This window comes from Anabrus simplex, chromosome 6 (genome assembly GCF_040414725.1).
Source record: "Anabrus simplex isolate iqAnaSimp1 chromosome 6, ASM4041472v1, whole genome shotgun sequence".
In the NCBI taxonomy this organism is placed as follows: domain Eukaryota; kingdom Metazoa; phylum Arthropoda; class Insecta; order Orthoptera; family Tettigoniidae; genus Anabrus; species Anabrus simplex.
This window is the reverse complement of record NC_090270.1, coordinates 110,083,963-110,102,526: the sequence shown is the minus strand read 5'-3', so window position 1 is coordinate 110,102,526 and position 18,564 is coordinate 110,083,963. Positions and strand designations below refer to the sequence as shown.

At 40.2% G+C, this 18,564-nt stretch overlaps 1 protein-coding gene across 1 annotated transcript in view; it reads left to right on the top strand.

Moving 5' to 3' along the window:
• The window catches only part of LOC136875882 (lactosylceramide 4-alpha-galactosyltransferase-like), a 100,962-nt gene that overhangs the window by 20,730 nt on the left and 61,668 nt on the right, over positions 1-18,564 (top strand). The window contains exon 2 of the mRNA XM_068228238.1: positions 13,579-14,141. Coding sequence (XP_068084339.1) covers positions 13,579-14,141 — 563 coding nt within the window. The remainder of the gene's footprint in view (positions 1-13,578; positions 14,142-18,564) is intronic.

The following is an 18,564-nucleotide window of genomic DNA, read 5'->3' as shown; positions in this document are numbered from 1 at the left end:
TTCCACCACTTTGTATATAGTCAGCACTTTGTCCTCACCTTTTTCTTCCGGCACCCCATATATAAATAAACATTTATTCCTGCGTTCTTGGTTACCATTTTCTACTGCTGACTTCAACTTTACCATCTCTTCCTCCATCTTCCTTATTTTCGTCTTGAGTGATGTAATTTCTCTCTCGTTAGTTTCCACTTTGGTCATTGTTTCCTCCGTTTTTCTCTGTATCCATCGCCTTATATTTTCAAGTTCTTTCACTTGTTCCTTCATCACATTTTTAATCTGTTCAAACGGGCAAACTTCTTCTACAACTTCTTTGACCACTTTTCTTACGACCTCCACGTCTTCCCAGTTCATATTGCCACTGTGAGTCGGACCGGGATTTGTTTCCAAACCCCCTATAATTAACAGTACCATAATCACCGCTGCCACCTGTATTATCTCACCCATTATTCTCGTTTCTACTTTACCTCCTTCACTCCAAGCTGTTTCCATCTTCCGTCTTCCCTGCCATCTTCCAATAACCACCCGATATTGGTCCACACCAATCATCTTCCTCTTCCCTCCCGTCTTTCTTCCCACTCGCCGCACACACTGCGCTCCCGCTCTACCGGCACTGTCAGTTCCGAACGTCTGCTTCCGTCCGCTGCTTAGGTAAGACTGTCGTACAGTATATTATGCTAACTTATATTATGTTAACTTAAATATGAGCTAGTTAATACAGTTTGGTCTACCCATCGGTTAACTAATCATATTATTTTCTTTCTTCTGCGTGTGTTAAGATTATGTACATACCGAAAAGTCGTATATAAAAAGTACATTTGTATGTATACTTTGATAATACTGCGTTGTATAATCTGATATGTAAAACCATGTAACCTGGAATATGGTAATTATACTTTTTAAAATTGAAATGTAGGCTAACTTTACAGTCATCACATAGATTATTCAAGACAATGACCATACTATTTTATGCCACAGTTATTATAAATATTGTAGGCATAGCTACCGACACAGAATTTCTAACCTCTGCAATAATTGTGGCTTGTAGACCTATATCACGTACAAATCTAAATTTTGAAGTCTTACGTCAGGTAGTCAGACGCTGAATATAACAAATACTGATAGGCCTATATACATACAGCATAAACAAAACAAATAACATCTTAAAACATTGACCTAGTCTATTCTTTATAGAAACAATAATAATATCATTCTCCTTCATCTATTAGCTAATTGAGTACTTGGCTAAGACATGGCTGCTGGACTGGACTTGGCCGCACTGTACATATGGAGTCACTGTACGCTGTAGGGCACCACAGCGACACTAGACGGCCAGTCTACGACCTTAATGACTCTACTATGTGTTTCCAAATATACGGCTCTCTGGTTGCAACTTTCTTTTCAATCAGTTGTATGAAGAAAAACTCAAGAATTTGGATTAATGGATTGCAGAGAGAACTCATATGCAACTTCCGTGCAAGATGTGTGCACCTTGGTGGCTGGTTGGAAATAATGTCTACGGTTCCACAGAACGAGAAATTATCATCATTCTTCGATTACTTTTTAGAACAGGAGTTGAACAACATACTGTAAATATGACGAAAGAACTCTGGAATGTTGGCCAGCGCCACCGCACCAACAACGCTGTGGAAGGTTTGAATGGAAAGTTAAACAGCATAATTGGAGTAAGAACGCCTACAGTATTTTCCCGTTGATTGGACACTTGAAAGATGAAGCAAATAATCAGTGGTGGCAATTGGGAATCAGAAGTGGGGTGGGGCATCAGAATTGAAAAACAACTGAAAAAATGGTGTTTGATGTCCTCTGACGAATTTTGACAAGGAAGTAAAGGTTGGTCCGCCTCTGTCGTGTAGTGGTTAGCGTGATTAGCTGCCACCCCCGGAGGTCCGGGTTCGATTCCCGGCTCTGCCACGAAATTTGAAAAGTGGTACGAGGGCTGGAACGGGGTCCACTCAGCCTCGGGAGGTCAACTGAGTAGAGGTGGGTTCGATTCCCACCTCAGCCATCCTGGAAGTGGTTTTCCGTGGTTTCCCACTTCTCCTCCAGGCGAATGCCGGGATGGTACCTAACTTAAGGCCACGGCCGCTTCCTTGCCTCTTCCTTGCCTATCCCTTCCAATCTTCCCATCCCTCCACAAGGCCCCTGTTCAGCATAGCAGGTGAGGCCGCCTGGGCGAGGTACTGGTCATACTCCCCAGTTGTATCCCCGACCAAGAGTCTGAAGCTCCAGGACACTGCCCTTGAGGCGGTAGAGGTGGGATCCCTCGCTAAGTCCGAGGGAAAAACCGAACCTGGAGGGTAAACAGATGATGATGATGATGATGATGATGATGATGATGATGATGATGATGATGATGATGATGAAGTAAAGGTTGGCAGAGCATTAACTTCAGTGCGGTAATATTAGTTGCTTTTTGAGATTTTGGTTCAACGCTATAAAACTTTCACATGTATTACAGTTAAATACAATTACGGCGTGATTATACAATAAAATGTCATTTAGTATATGACTGCACTCTGACGAAGTAAAGTAAACTCGTGTCCTCATCCTGAGGTTGTGCAGCTCTTCTCAGGCACACCCCCGTTGCAGGTGAGCTGCATGTACCATTTTAACCACATACCAGCCCTCCTGCCATTCTTAAATTCCTGGCAGTACCGGGAATCGAACCCGGGCCCTCGAGGACGGCAGCTAATATCACTAACCGTTACGCTACGGAGGCGTACTGGCGAAGTAACAGACACATTGGCCGAGTAAGACCGCCATATTGATGAATAAGCTCTGCAAGCGTGTGAATAATATCTCAGTGCCCATGGACTTGGCAAAAATATACCCCTGTTACCCTTCCTCAGAGCACGTAACTACGTACACGCTGCTGCTCTACGTACTTGCTGTGGCGCTGTAAGAATAGGTTAGATGCGACAAATGACATTTTATGCGTGTCTTCACTAGGCATTTTTGTAATAATTAAAGGAAAGAATTATGTGATAAGACAAAGGAGTTTGTATAAAAAATTTAAAAAATATATAATTCATATAATTTCTAGTTTCAGGTGGCTAAAATGGAATAAAAATGTGTGTTTTCCACAAAGTGAGGGGGAGGGCCGGCCCCCTCTTCTAATCGCCGCCGCTGCAATTAACAGCGATCTCGCCGTCAAGTCATTTGACATTTGTGAACCTGGGAGGAAAAGAAGAAATACCCATGTAATGTTGAACGTAGAATCTCAGCGTTTTAAACATAATCCAGTGCATTAACTTAAGTGCGGTAATATTAGTTGCTTTTTTAAGATTTTGATTCAACGCTGTCCGCCTCTGTGGTGTAGTGGTTAGTGTTCGTGTGATTAGCTGCCACCCCCGGAGGTCCGGGTTCGATTCCCTGCTCTGCCACGAAATTTGAAAAGTGGTACGAGGGCTGGAACGGGGTCCACTCAGCCTCGGGAGGTCAACTGAGTAGAGGTAGGTTCGATTTCCACCTCAGCCATCCTCGAAGTGGTTTTCCGTGGTTTCCCACTTCTCCTCCAGGCGAATGCCGGGATGGTACTAACTTAAGGCCACGGCCGCTTCCTTCCCTCTTCCTTGCCTATCCCATCCGATCTTCCCATCCCTCCACAAGGCCCCTGTTCAGCATAGCAGGTGAGGCCGCCTGGGCGAGGTACTGGTCATTCTCCCCAGTTGTATCCCACGACCAAGAGTCTGAAGCTCCAAGACACTGCCCTTGAGGCGGTAGAGGTGGGATCCCTCGCTGAGTCCGAGTGAAAAAGCGATCCTGGAGGGTAAACAGATGATGATGATGATGATGATGATGATGATGATTCAACGCTATAAAACTCTCACCAAAGGAAAGTAGTATAAGTGGACGGTTCAGCCGCCACCACCGCCGCAGGCCCACCGCAGAGGCTACCACTGGCACCACCGCCACCGGCTCCCCGCAGAAGCTACCACTATCACCGCCGCCACACGCGCTCGGGAGAGGCCTCCTCCTCACGCTGGCTAAGAGCGCGACCCTAACCTCACATCCGCCAACTTGGAGGGGTTTATTCTAACTTTTTATGCGTAAGAGAGCTAGCCTAACCTCAGTTTACGGCCGGATGCCCATCCTGACGCCAATTGCAAAAGATGGCGGCTATACACAACTCCTTATGAGACGCCTTAAGGGTGATTGCGCAAGATGGTGGCTGCAAGATGGCTGCTATACATAGGCTGTTATGAGACACCCTTGGGATGCTTGCGCAAGATGGCTGCTATAATTGGCTCCTTATGAGACGCCTTAAGGGTGCTTGCGCAAGATGGCGGTTGCTCTTATGAGACGGCTTAAGGGTGCTTGCACAAGATGGCTTGACACGCCCTAAGGATGCTTGCGCACGATGGCGGCTACACACGGCTCCTTATGAGACACCTAAAAGGTGCTTGCGCAAGATGGCTGCTGCACTTATCAATAAAGCTAGCTTAGAGGCTAACGTGCCGTGCTGGTTCGATTCATTAAATTTGGGGCTTAAATGCAAAATGTTAAATATCTCGAAAACGGTGCGTCGTAGAACAAAACGGACAACATTTTTCTGCCTAAAACCCGGGTTCGCAGTATCAGGAATATGATAGCATAAGAAAAAAGTAGTCTAATGATGAGATCAACGGTTCGGTTCCTACTTAGGCCCTTTGGCATTGACAGCTATCTAATTCTACAAGGCGACAGCTATACATAGCTTCTTATGAGAGTGCTTAAAGTGCTTGCACAAGATGGCTTGAGACGGCCCACTAGGGATGCTTGTGCAAGATGGCGGACACAAAATGGCGGCTATACATAGCTTCTTATGAGACTGCTTAAGGGTGCTTGCTCAAGATGACTGCTGCTCTTATGAGACGCCCTGGGGATGCTTGCGAAAGATGGCAGCGACAATATGGCGGCTATACATGGATCCTTATGAGACACCTTAAGGGTGCTAGCGCAAGATGGCGGCGGTTCTTATCAAGAAAGCCAGCTTACAAGCTACTGTGCAAGATGGTGGCTGCTTTTATGCGTGCGGTAGAGGGCAATTTGAAATTCAACGTGCTCTTCAAAGGTACCTTCTTTTTGACAAGCTGTCATCTTTAATCAACAGAGCACCGTGCTGCTATCTTTATCGTAGTAGTGGGCAATTTCCACGTGATAGCTGTCATCCGCCATCTTGCATCGCTAACCTTAGTGCTGCCCTCTTTAGCTACTTACCTTTGAAATGTGGTGGCGGACAATTTGAAAAATTCGACATGCTTTTTGACAGCAACCATCTTTAATCAACAGAGCACCGTACTGCTATCTTTGGCTACTACTTTTGAAATGTGGTGGCGGCAATTTCTACGTGCTCTTCTTTGGAAACAAACCCACGTGCTTTCTTGACAAGCTGACAGCAGCCATCTTTAATCAACAGAGCATCGTGCTGCCATCTTTATCGTAGTAGCGGGCAATTTGAAAAACTTAAACAGCTGTCTTCCACCATCTTTAATTAACAGAGCACCGTGCTGCTATCTTTAGCTACTACCTTTGAAATGTGGTGGCGGTAATTTTAAATTGTATCCAGCTGCCATCGTTAACCAACAGGGCACCGTGCTGCTATCTTTAGCTACATACCTTTGAAATGTGGTGGCGGGTAATTTGAAAAAATCCGTTCGCTATCATCAACTCTAGTGCATACGAAAACCTAACCTCTCATCTACCATCTTGAAGGAGACTATCCTTAGTTTACGACAAGATACCCTTCCCGACGCTAATTAGCACTTAGAGTTTACTACACAAGATGGTGGCTGCTGTTATGACCTTCTCCTCTGTTAAGGTACAAGTTTAAACACGCATCGCGAAGGCTAGAGTGAGCACGTACTACAGTGATGACGTTATTGTACATGTTTAGACTTGATCGTTTTCTCAAGAGTCAGGAGGCAAAGGAATGCAATAAGTATGCATCATGAAAGCAAGAGTGTGCATGTGCTGCAGCGATGGCGTCATCATAGTTGTGCACGTTTAGATGTGAAGATTTCAAAAGAAGTGAATGAAACATAACAAAACTAGAATCGAAGAGTGTGCTCGATGTTGTTAACTTCAACATGCGTTTAGAACATTGTTTGATGTGTTCATATCACTAAATAAGTAATAACAAGACTAGAATCGAACACTGCACTCGACACAACATGTGTTTAGAACATGCCAGGGATACCTTTGTTGTAAGAAGATCAGGTTGCCGCACATTCCTTGTAGGGCTAAAGGGCTAATAGGCTAATAAGATAAATGGCTAATGGGCAAAAGGGCTAAAGGGCTAATGGGCTAGGGTGCCTCTCCTCTCTTTATCTGGGCTTGAGACCGGCTCTACATCTAGAGGCGGAGTTAACACCCTAAAGAAGGGAGAATGTTGGAAAATAATCTATACGAACATAGCTACTCGATCGACTATATACTACAGAAGGATGACTTAGGAGAGGGTAAGCGCTGGGATTGTAGGAAGGTGTTTAAGCTGTTGTACTGTCGAGAGAGAGCCATCACTTAATAATACCTACACGACGTAATTCATGATCTATTTCAAAAATATCTGCTTTGTACTTTGTGTAACCAGCAGCATGATAGGCTCTTAACAGTTGCAAACGTTTTACCAGTACGTTGGGGTCTTTACAGTATCTTATGCTACATAGGGTAACAGAGGCTTGTTGTGAACTTTGAGCCTATATGCAGACAGATGATGTGTAGGGACTTGTTTTGATGTAACACGTGCTTTAGCAGTAGCGTTTCTAGGTACAAACTTAACTTGTTTCGATAGCAATGAAGCGTTGAAATTTTCTTCTTCTTCATCTTGCATCTCTTCTTGAGATGTTTGCACTGCGACAGAACGTGTAGTAGGCTTAGGAAATGAAGTAAAATCATCAAGCTGTAATAACAATAAAACATTGAGATATTCTTCTTCTTCTTCTACTTTCCCTTTACTACTGTTTTGATCAAAATCATTATCCTTATTATAATCATGACCTTGCCTCTCTTTATCTTGAAGTTTGTGCTTAGTAACAGAACTTGTAGCAGGCCTAGACAACAAGGGAGAATTAAAAATCTCTCGCAGAGGAGTACTTTTTAAAAATAAATCAGTATTCGCTTGAATACGGTTGAACTCTTTGTATTTTGTTCTCGACGAAGGTACATTACACGCGACTTCATGACGTTGAGCGTTGTATGCGTTCTTGAACTCCCTTCTACAATGCTTGCATTGAAAAATTGTCCTACGTGATATCTTATGACGTCCCTTGTGATAGCTTCGGGAAAATGCTTTTCCACACTCTTTGCAAATATGCCTAGAAGTAGGGTTTTCTATGACGGACTTTTATCTTCTGCTAACACATTCTTCTTTAAATCTGCTAGACACTTGTTACTCGCTACTTCGATGATGCTAACAGCTTAGCGATTAACAGTAAACCTAACACAAAAGCGTATAACCAAGGTAGCAACAGTGAGGTTTAACCCCGTCAGGAAGGCAGCAGTGAGGTTAGCGATGTTTTGTTGTTGGATTTTAAATTCCGCGCTACGACATGCATACGGTGGCAGCCTTGAGGTTTAGCGCCGTAAAGATGGCAGCAGTGAGGTTAGCGATGCTCTATTGTCCTTAAAAGTGAGGTTAGGGTCCGTCAAGATGATAGCGCTGTTAAAAAAGCACGTGGTTTTTTTACCAACAAGAGCACGTGGTCGTCCCGTGTAAAACGATAAGGGCTATAGAAAAGATATATGCTGAAGTAAAGTGTACTGTGAGAGTCAAAGAAGGAGTAGTAGTAGGAGAGATTATCACTAAAATGGGTCTGAAGCAGGGGTGTAAATTGTTACCGATTTTATTTCTGTTGTTCATTAACGATATACTAGAATTTGAAGTTGAGGAACGATTAGCACTGCCATGTTTAGAACATCTGGATATTCCTGGTCTTGTCTTTGCTGATGACATACTACTGTTCACACTAACGCCAGTTGCAATCCAAAAAAAGTATTGATGGTATCGAGAAGTACTGTAAAGAATGGAATATAATTAACGCACAGAAAACTAGAGTAATGGTGCGCAAGAACGGGAAGAAATTAGCAAAAATGAAAAACGGTATCTTGAAGGAGTGAATCTGGAAGTAGTTAACAAGTTAGAATATTTTGTAATTATCATATCAGGAAATGGAAATTGGTCTGAAACGTCAAGAGGGCAAAACTGATTGGTGTAGCAGCCCTAGCTACTATAAGAATATTAGATAACAGGATGTCTAATATTGATTTTAGGGTACAAAGAAATGTATTCAGCGCTGTGATTAAATCCAAAATGCTATACGGTGCAGAAGTTGGGGCACAGAAAAGGAAATAGTAATGCTCGATTCAGTCACTAGTAGATTTATTAAAATAATTACAGGCTTACCAATATATACAGCGAATGGTGGAGCAAGATTACTGTGTACAGATATTAATATAAAAGTGGATATAATTAAGAGACTAATAAAATATTGGTTTAGTTTTAAAAGGGGGTGGAGGGGGATAAATTCTAGATATAGCTTACCGACACCAAATGAGGTATCAGGATGGGTACTGGGCGGGCAACTTAAGAAATTACTAGAAGGAATTGGGATGGGGAACTATTGGGACAACGATTTAGAAGAAAGAAAAGTCTGTGGAAGAGTGACACGGAGGGTAGCAGATATAGAAATACAAAGACTAAGAGCTGAGGGTAATAATAGGAAAACTCTGTAGGAATTCATTATTATATATATCCAGGTATAAATAATACATGATAAATTAACCAAAAGAGAATACAGGGGAATAATATGGTGGTTGATGGGAGTTTATAAAAATAAGGCATTTACAGAAGTTGCAAATACATGTTTATTGTGTGAAAAGGAGTTAGGAAATGCACATTTTTGAGACAGTGTGAAAGTACAAGAGCATTACGGGTTAAATACTTGGAAGCGAAAGAGATAAATGAAACGGAAAGAGAATCTGAGTACTATACTCTTGTCAAATTAATAAACAGGGAATGGAGATGGCCAGGAAAACTATCGAAATTATTGACAATTGTAAAAAGCTTGTGGGAGAAAAAAATAAAAGTGGTGAATGAGGGAAGGGGCACATGCTGCTAAAAAATGAAAGAGCGAAATCAGCACGAGTACACATGTTTAAAGAGATAAAATGGGACACAAAAACCACACATACCCGTACACTGAATAGGAAGTTTAAAATTGATTATATTCAGTAAAAGAATACATATAGAAAGTATTTATCTCTGAAGTATCATCTCTTTATGGGTTAATAATAACGAAGTTTCGCAACCATGTATGCACATAAAACAACTTTGATACACAGATACGGAACATTATAGAGTTTAAGTCACTAATAAGTAAGGGCGCCAATAATTATAAGTTTAGAATATTGTTTCGTTTTTATATTTGTTCAGTTTTGTTCCTTTGTTCCTTAGGTAATGTATATGTCTAATTAGTAGATTCATTTCATTGATATGTAAGCCGTACTGTATTCCTTCTAATGAGGTTGTTTGTTGTTTGTCTGCCTGTTTTCTTTTTACTTTGGTTTATGTTAGTTTGTTTTGGCTGCTGACGTACAGTAGAGTTGGAAGAGTGGGAGGTAGGCCTGACCTATCTCAAGGTAAAATGTTGATTCGGTACGTCTGCACGTGTATAGTAGAGTAAGGTAGTGAATAGTGTTAGGATAGAGGAAGTAAGTTGTCAATGAGACAGCGAAAATGAACCGAGTTATGGAATCCGTCTCGGCAGTAGAATACAGGCGTGTCAGCCTACATGTAGAGCTGGGCAATGCGCACACATGTGGGCTGTTACATGAAGGAGTGGGTAGGAAATAACATTGGCAGCTTAAGGGGTCTGTGAGGTATCGGTTTCCGAGCCTCGTAAGACATGTCTGGTCGTGACATTCCAGGGAAGGGTGGTAGGAGTTCCTCACCAGTGGTGATGTCGCGGCCGGACAGATTTAGGATAGAGTTAGTGTATATTTAATGTATTTAAGTAGTTAGTTTAGTTTTAAGTAGAGGTAGTGTGTTGCATGTGGAGCTGGCGATCAGCCCATGTGCAAAATGCTACATAGTAGATATAGAGGTAGTTAACCCCTCAGCGCCGACCTCTATACGTGGTATAGACCCTCTTTTCTTCCGTAGCCGCCGACCTCTATACGTCGTATAGACCCATACATGGTTTCACATTTACGACTATAGCGCGAAGAGTTTTGTAGTTATTGATATGCAAATTGTTTTGTTTCCAAGAAGACATTTTCAGGTTTATCAGTGTTGTAAATAAGAATTTAAAATCGTTATAATGTAGTTGTTTTTGCAAGGTTAATTATTTGTCAAGTAAGTCTGAGCACTAATTTCTGCTTTTTTTTAAAGTCTGTTTGTTTCATTCTTTCCCACAGAAGAAAATAAAGAAATGATGATCTCAGAAGTTTGTCTTTTCGCGTGATATTCTTTGCTCTATTTGTACATTGGGAGTGCGGTTTATTTATTATATTCGTCTTTATTTCTCAGCTTGTAATATTTTCGTAACTCTCCACGAGCGCTCTGTGTAGGCAACAGCAAGTGCTGCTTTCTGTCATACGATACGAGAGCCAGTTGTTCATGGTACATATCTCGCTTGAAAGACTATGTCTCGACCTTTCATCTGAAATATGTATCGAGTTGATTTGTTTCGCATACAGTAAGTGTTATTCCCCTCATTCAGTTTCGTCCTGCTGCTTTCAGTCTCGCTGCAGCTTTATCAGTCCGTGTGGCGCGCCGCGCTCAGCCGTGGTTTGACTGACAGTAACGTGCTTGGAATATTGTATAATTCAGATGAACGTTTAGTCGGAAGTAGTAATGACAGTATTAGCAGCACTGATAATGAAATAGATGATGTAGCAGTGGTAAATGATGAGAGTGACGATGAGGAGGAAACAGTACTTGGAAATTTCGTGTAGGAGACTACTGATAATTATACATGTCAAAGGGAAGTTTTCAACAGTGAATTATGATTCCTAACTTCTCTAATAATATTCACACATGTCACAGAGACAAATATTGAGCAATTAGGGGTACCTTATCGGAGCAACTGGTGAAAGGTTTGTTTACAAAATACGCTCGCTCGGGCGGGGAAAGAAATATTCAGGGCCGGCGCGCATCAGATAATACAGTTCCAAGGTTGCAGAAAAGACATTTTATCAGGAAATTAGCACCGAAGAGTGAGAAATCCAAACCTCAGAGACGTATCGTGTGTTAAAAACACGACGAAAAGAAGACATCAGTGTACTGCTGCCAGGAGTGTGACTTGGGTCCCTGTCTCGAATAGTGCTTCGAACTCTATCACTCGGAACTAAATTACTAAGGAAATGTGAAACAATTATGTAATTATCTGCACGTACTTAGTTCTGTCATAAGGAATTCCAAGTTTCGTGAATATCGGGCTACTCTTATAATTGTAGTAACGTTGTAAGTGAATCAATGTATTTCAGTCGCGCGTAGTTGAAATCTCATCCGGCCGCGAGGTAGGAAGCTCTTTAAATGGCTGCGACGCTGAGGGGTTAAGTACTAATTAGTTAGTGCTTAGCTATAAATAGTCTGTAAGTGTTTATTTTGAGTTGCAAATTGAATTGCATACATCATTATTATAACCAAAAGTCATAATAAAAGGAATATACGAACATATTTGTAAATTTAGTGCTTTAATAGTCTACTATTGCACATTTTATTAACATTACGTATTTAATTACATGTTTTTTGTGATGATTACATTTAATTACATATTTTGTGATTATTACACATTTAATTATATATTTTGCAATTTTTACATATTTAATTACATGTTTTGTTATGATTACATTTTAATTGCATATTTCGTGATTTTACATATTTAATTGCATATTTTGTGATTATTACATATTTAATTACATATTTTGTGATGGTTACATATTTAATTACATATTTTATGAATATTACATATTTAATTACATATTTTGTGATTATTACATATTTAATTACATATTTTGTGATGATTACATATTTAATTACATATTTTGTGATTATTACATATTTAGTTACATATTTTGTGATTATTGCATATTTAAATACATATTTTGTGATGATTACATATTTAGAGATATATTTTGTGATGATTACATACCGTATTTAATTACATATTTTGTGATTATTACATATTTAAATACATATTTCACTGTTATTCACTACATTTCATGCACATATGACGCATTTCGATATTATATAAATATCCGGGCACTACTTTCAACAGTATAGCCTTACGTGCTACTATTTTGAGGATCCTACCAGCCTGCGGGCTGAAGATTTGACGGACATAACATAAATTTATAAGGGTTATTATAAAATGTTGGTGTCAAAACAATCAGGATTACAATAAACTAATAGGGGAAATCCATACAATATGAACCACTTAACTTCAAACGTCCATAACTCTATTGACCTTAATGAAAATGTTTAGGCTATATACGACATTTAGTACAATGTGTCAAATTATTTGTTGAAAATAAATGTTAATATTATCTGTAGGATTTGTTTAAAAGTAATGTGTATTCTAAAATTTGTTATCAAGTAATTTGCACCAATAGCGTGTAACTTGGAGCAGGTGATCATGTAATTTATAAACGTGTTAAATATAAATGCTTATAAGTTATTTAATGAATTTGATATTAAATACTAAGCTATACAATAACGACACTATGAACTCTGGTCGTCACTTTTCGTATGTAGGGCAATGACAAAACGATTCATCCTGAACTTTAGCGCTTTTTTCATGAGCCCACTTTTTGCAACTACTGCACTGAAACCAATCTACATCACAATACTTGTCACATAGAATGCCGTCAGATAGCTCCTCAATTGTAATTGCGTAGGCTGAGTGGACCTTGAACCAGCCCTCTGATCCACGTAAAAATCCCTGACCTGGTCGCAGTCGAACCCAGAGCCTCCGGTTGGCAGAACGCTACCACTACACTGTGGGGCCCGTTTCAAATTATAAGACAAGTTCTTTTAGAATCACCAGTAAAACCACTAAGAAACATAATTATTACAGTTGTTTCAACGGTCCAAATTACACACACTCGGGCAATCTAAAATTAAACAACATGCAAAAAAAATTTAATCAAAGACTAAATAAGATAGAAAGCATTTGAAATGTATGAATTAAACTATGTTTACACTTACCTGGGTATTTCATCAGTACTTGCAAAAGCTAAGCACCCTCTTGGCTGAAATAACTACTTCACAGTACCCTTACTTGTCACCGTATAAGCTTACAAGGAATGTGAGTATTAAGATTGTTTTCCTTTTCTCCCTTCAAGTCCATTAGGAAAACAACTTCCAGGAAGAAATTTACCCTCGGCTGTCTTTCTGACCTTGCCTCAAACAGGGGGTGACCAAACTTGCAAATCCCAACATTATCGGTCCAAATTACACGCAGATTCAAATAGACGGACTTCCCCTACTCTCTTCTCAATTTCTCGTGATCCAAACCTAGAAGTAAGGGGCATTTTATTCTACCGAAGATTTCATAATAATTTTCTCTTTAATTTCAGAGTCGTTCAAAGTGGCGGAGAATGATGACAACATTACGCATTGCTTCGGTGTTCGTCGTATTTGTGTTTCTTGTGATATTTGTATGGTTGGCCAACAACAATTTGGCGTGTGTAGATAATGTAATCAGAGCAGTCAGTGACATACGTGAGGATTTGTTTAAGGAGGCTGTGCCAGGCGAGGAGAATATCTTCTTCGTGCAGACCAAATGCGATGAGGACATGGGTATGCGTGTGTTGAAACCTCGCCAGGCTTGTGCGATGGAGTCTGCAACGCTTATGAACCCGAGTGCCTCAGTGTATCTTTTACATGCGTGTGAATTGAAAACGGAGAGCATCTTGAAAAGTCCTGTATATGTTCGTGAACTATTCACCTACCCTAAAGTGCACTTATCACAGCTCCAAATGATGCGTCACTTGAAGGACACGCCTCTAGAAGAATGGTCAAAGAAGGGGTTGTTGTTGCAGAGTCGGTACCCCGTGGAACACACCAGCGACGTAATGCGCTATGCATTGTTGTGGAAATACGGAGGAACCTATTTGGACCTCGACGTCGTCGTCATGAGGTAAGAAGTGTAATTTGATACTCGCTCATTGCCCGAACAGGAGAGGGAGGTGGGGAAGGTAATTTTTTTATCTTAGTTCGCTGTTAAGTACAGTCCACATTGGACCAAGTCCACACCGGTCATAGTAAGTATACTCCAAGTCAACTCAAGTCTTAAGCTGTCCCTTTGATTTTATATAAAAGACGCTTACGTTAACCGCCAGGTTCAGGAGAAGAGCAGAGATGGAGAACGGAAAAGAGGGGAGGTGCTCAAATGCGGAAGGATATCGTCCTCATATCTACAGTTGAGTACTGGTATAACATTAAAGGGGCCGCTTACGACTTGAGTTGACGTCGACTATAACAGTTCCGATGCTGATAGCTGGACGTGGGCTGTCAGGCGTAGGGAGTCGCTGTTTTCTGTACCTGTTCGCACTCTACTACTCTACCATTAAGAAACCAGTGTAACATAGTGTTCTTCTTCTTATTATTATTATTCTTGTTCTCCCACTATTGTGGGGGTCGCGTGCGACTGTGTCGCACATGTGGATGTGGCCCTGCTTTTCGGCAGGATGCCCTTCTTGATGCCATCCCTACAGGGAGGGATGTAATCGCTATTGCGTGTTGCTGTGGTGCTTTGTAGTGTGGTGTGTTGTCTGAATACGAAGAGGAGAGTGTTCCGACAAACGCAAACAACCATTCCCCTAGCCAAAATAATTAAGCAGACTGTACTCCGACCGCTTTGGTGCCGGACAGTCTGAGCGAACCCACCACATTCGCTCCGACTGGTTCACATTCGCTGTCATTACGACATTCGTTTCGAACATGTCCAAAGACAGGGTGAAAGCAAAACCTGAGTAGAAGCAGTACGGATTACCAGGACCACGTGATATCGAAACAAACATTTTACAGAAGTGCGTCAAAATACATTTATTTATTTATTTATTTATTTATTTATTTATTTATTTATTTATTTATTTATTTATTTATTTATTTATTTATTTATTTATTTATTTATTTATTTATTTATCAATACATCCATAACAGGGTATATCCCCAATTACAATGGATGGTACAAAATACATTCACTATAAAAATTGTGATCCTCCGTGGCTCAGACGGCAGCGCCTCGGCCTCTCACCGCTGGATACCGTGGTTCAAATCCCGGTCACTCCATCTGAGATTTGTGCTGGATAAAGCGGAAGCGGGACAGGTTTTTCTCCAGGTACTCCGGTTTTCCCTGTCATCTTTCATTCCAGCAACACTCTCCATTATCATTTCATAGCATTTATCAGTCATTAATAAAAATCACCTTGGGAGTGGCGACCCATTGAAATGTTTCATTCATTACATCCCTGACCCGGACAATGACTGGAAAACAGGTTGTAGGTTTTCATTTTTCATTTTCATAAAAATGGTACCTATATGTACAAAATAATATATAGCAATTAAAAAAACCAAGATTGCCTTGACTAAATTACGAATAATTTAAACACATTTTCAATAAACTATCAAACATATAAAATATTAAAGTTAAGGAAGATAAAACAAATAAGCAGAGAAAAAAGAAAAATATTCATAAGAACAGCAAATACACAAACACATATACACTTAAAAAATAATAGTGGCATTACATACGTCATATTTCAGTGCTGAATTAATTTTCTCCAATAAATTATTCATTATAATGTAAATATTGTTTTAACATTTTTGAAAATAAAGGAAATGATAAAATAAAATCTATTTGTCTGCTGTCTGAAGATATTCTGTTAGATACTTCACACATTTTTACAACAGGTGGATTTTTGTAATCTGAGGTGCTTGAGAAGGGGCAGTAAAAGGTTTGTCTCAAACGAAGAGTTACCCTCCTGGTACTGAAGTTGATTCTTTTAAGAAACGCTTGATTATCTAATATTCCATTACCTGTCCTGTAAGGAAATATCTGTTGAGCTAAGATTCTACGTGTACTGAGCTGCATTAAACCAAATTCATTTAATAGAGTTCTATAAGAAACTCTTCGATGATATGATGATCGGTTATATTTTAAAAACATAAATATCGCAAAAATTTGTTTTGTATTTTTTCTATTTCGTTAATTGTACGCATGTACTGAGGAGCCCATACTACACATACATATTCAAGTTTACTTCTAACAAGATGACTGAATAAGATTTTTAAAGTATATTCATCCCTAAGTTCCCGAGTATTTTTAATCATAATCCCTAATTGTTTAAATCCATCATTTGTAATTTTGTGAATATGACTGTTGAATGAAGGTTTTGAATCAAGCATAACACCCAGATCATTTACTAAATTACACCTCTGCAAAATCTCACCATTTATACTGTAGTTATGCACAGTCATATTCGTATTACGAGAAAATGTGATCACAAAACACTTTTTAATATTGAAAAAAGCCTGTTTGCAACACACCATTTGTAACAGTTGTCCAGATCGGCTTGCAATATCATAGCATCGTCATACCCGGTAATTTGCTTTTAAATCTTTAGGTCGTCAGCAAAGAGTAAGCATTTTGAATATTTTATTACTTTCGGTAAGTCATTTATAAATAATGAAAAGAACAATGGACCAAGATTTGAGCCCTGAGGGACTTCAGAATTAACTTTGAACTGGAATGAAGTATTTTGTGCGTAAGATACAAACTGTTTTCTGTGTCAGTTGTTTCGAGAAGAGGTTCCTAGATCTATGTTAAAAAACAACTTAATGTTAGCGCAGACTATGGACGGATAAACATTGTCGATATTTATGCTACAACAATTTGTTTGTTAAAAGATCGCCTTTGTGATGATGAACCCCTTGCATGGTGGAGAAATAACAGCACAGAATATCCAAGATTTTGCTCCGCTAGCGAAGAAAATATTGTCTATACCAGCCTCCAATGCGGCAACTGAAATACATTTCAGTTCAGCTGGTAACATTTTTAATGACATAAGGAGCTCGCTTAATCCAAGTAGAGTAAAAGACGTTCTTTTGATTCAGTCCGTACTAAAACAGACAACACAATAATAATGAATGTTTGTGACGATGTGAAAGACGGTGAATGTTAATGTTCCGTGTCTGCTAATGTGATGTGTGATGTTGTTTTCACAATGTTTGTAGTAAGTTTGTAATTGCATTACTTCAATGCATGATAATGCTAATCCACAGCCTGTTTCCAGTCATTCGACCGGGTCAGGAATGGAATGAATGAAGCCCCATCTAGCGGCGAGGATAGGAATCGTGCCGGCTGCAGAAGCCTGCCGGGAGCAATGATTAATGACTGACAAATGAAATGAAATGATATTGGAGAGTGTTGCTGGAATGAAAGATGACAGGGAAAACCGGAGTACCCGGAGGAAAACCTGTCCCGCCTCCGCTTTGTCCAGCACAAATCTCACATGGAGTGACCGGGATTTGAAGCGCGGAACCCAGAGGTGAGAGGCCGGCGCACTGTCGCCTGAGCCACGGGGGCTCACTTCAACGCATATTTCGTTAAAATATTTGCATGGTGTCCAACGTTTCAGTCAGCCACTCTCCTTTCGTTGCTCCTTTTTAAATTTGTTCGTCGTAACTTGCTTGACACTGTCCACAAAGGCATCACCCGCCTTACCCGCCAACCCGCTCAAAGTCAACCGTATGAGGTTCGAATGAGCGTGAGTGAACGAACTGCGCCGTTTGCACACCTCTAGTCCTCAACATTCCTGCAATTTACACTCCATGCAGAACACCAAACCTACACCAACTAACGCGCAGATGCTTCCCCGCTACGTTGGAGGGTCTGCCTGATAAGAGCTGCGCATGGCTATCGATAGCCACACGAACATTATTCTACTCTACAGCCATAGATAAATACCATTCAGGGTAGCCAGGGTCTTCGCCAAAGTACAAAACTCAGTGCTCTTCGACAGGATTACTTCTGGCTTTTGAGAATAAATATGGAAACAAATGTCTCCAGTCATCAAACCTGTTTCTTCCGGTACAGGAAGTGATTTGATCCTTGAAGCGAGCGACTAAGGAAACCAGTAGCTTAGTAAGAGGTCATTACTATTAAAGAAAACTGGACCTTGCATACTTCTATTTGAATGGGGACTGCGCGGTGAAAGTCACGAGTAAAGTTCGGAAGAGTCTCTTGATTGTGCCATAAATACGACCACTCTCAGTATTGAAGTTATGTTGAAGGGCAATATCAGTTCTACTATCTACATAAATCAGACCGAAACTTGTTCGTTGAAGTTACTATAAATTATGTAGTTAGACAAGTAGCAAAATGTCCAGTATTCTTTGACCTGATAGATTCTCTCATAAATGCTAGGGAAATCATTTTGATGTAGGTGGCGATCGTTGTATCTATATACTAATATATAAAGAGGTAAAGTTTGTGTGTATGTAATGGCTAATCTCAGGAACTACTGGACCGATTCTAAAAAATATTGTACTAATGTAAA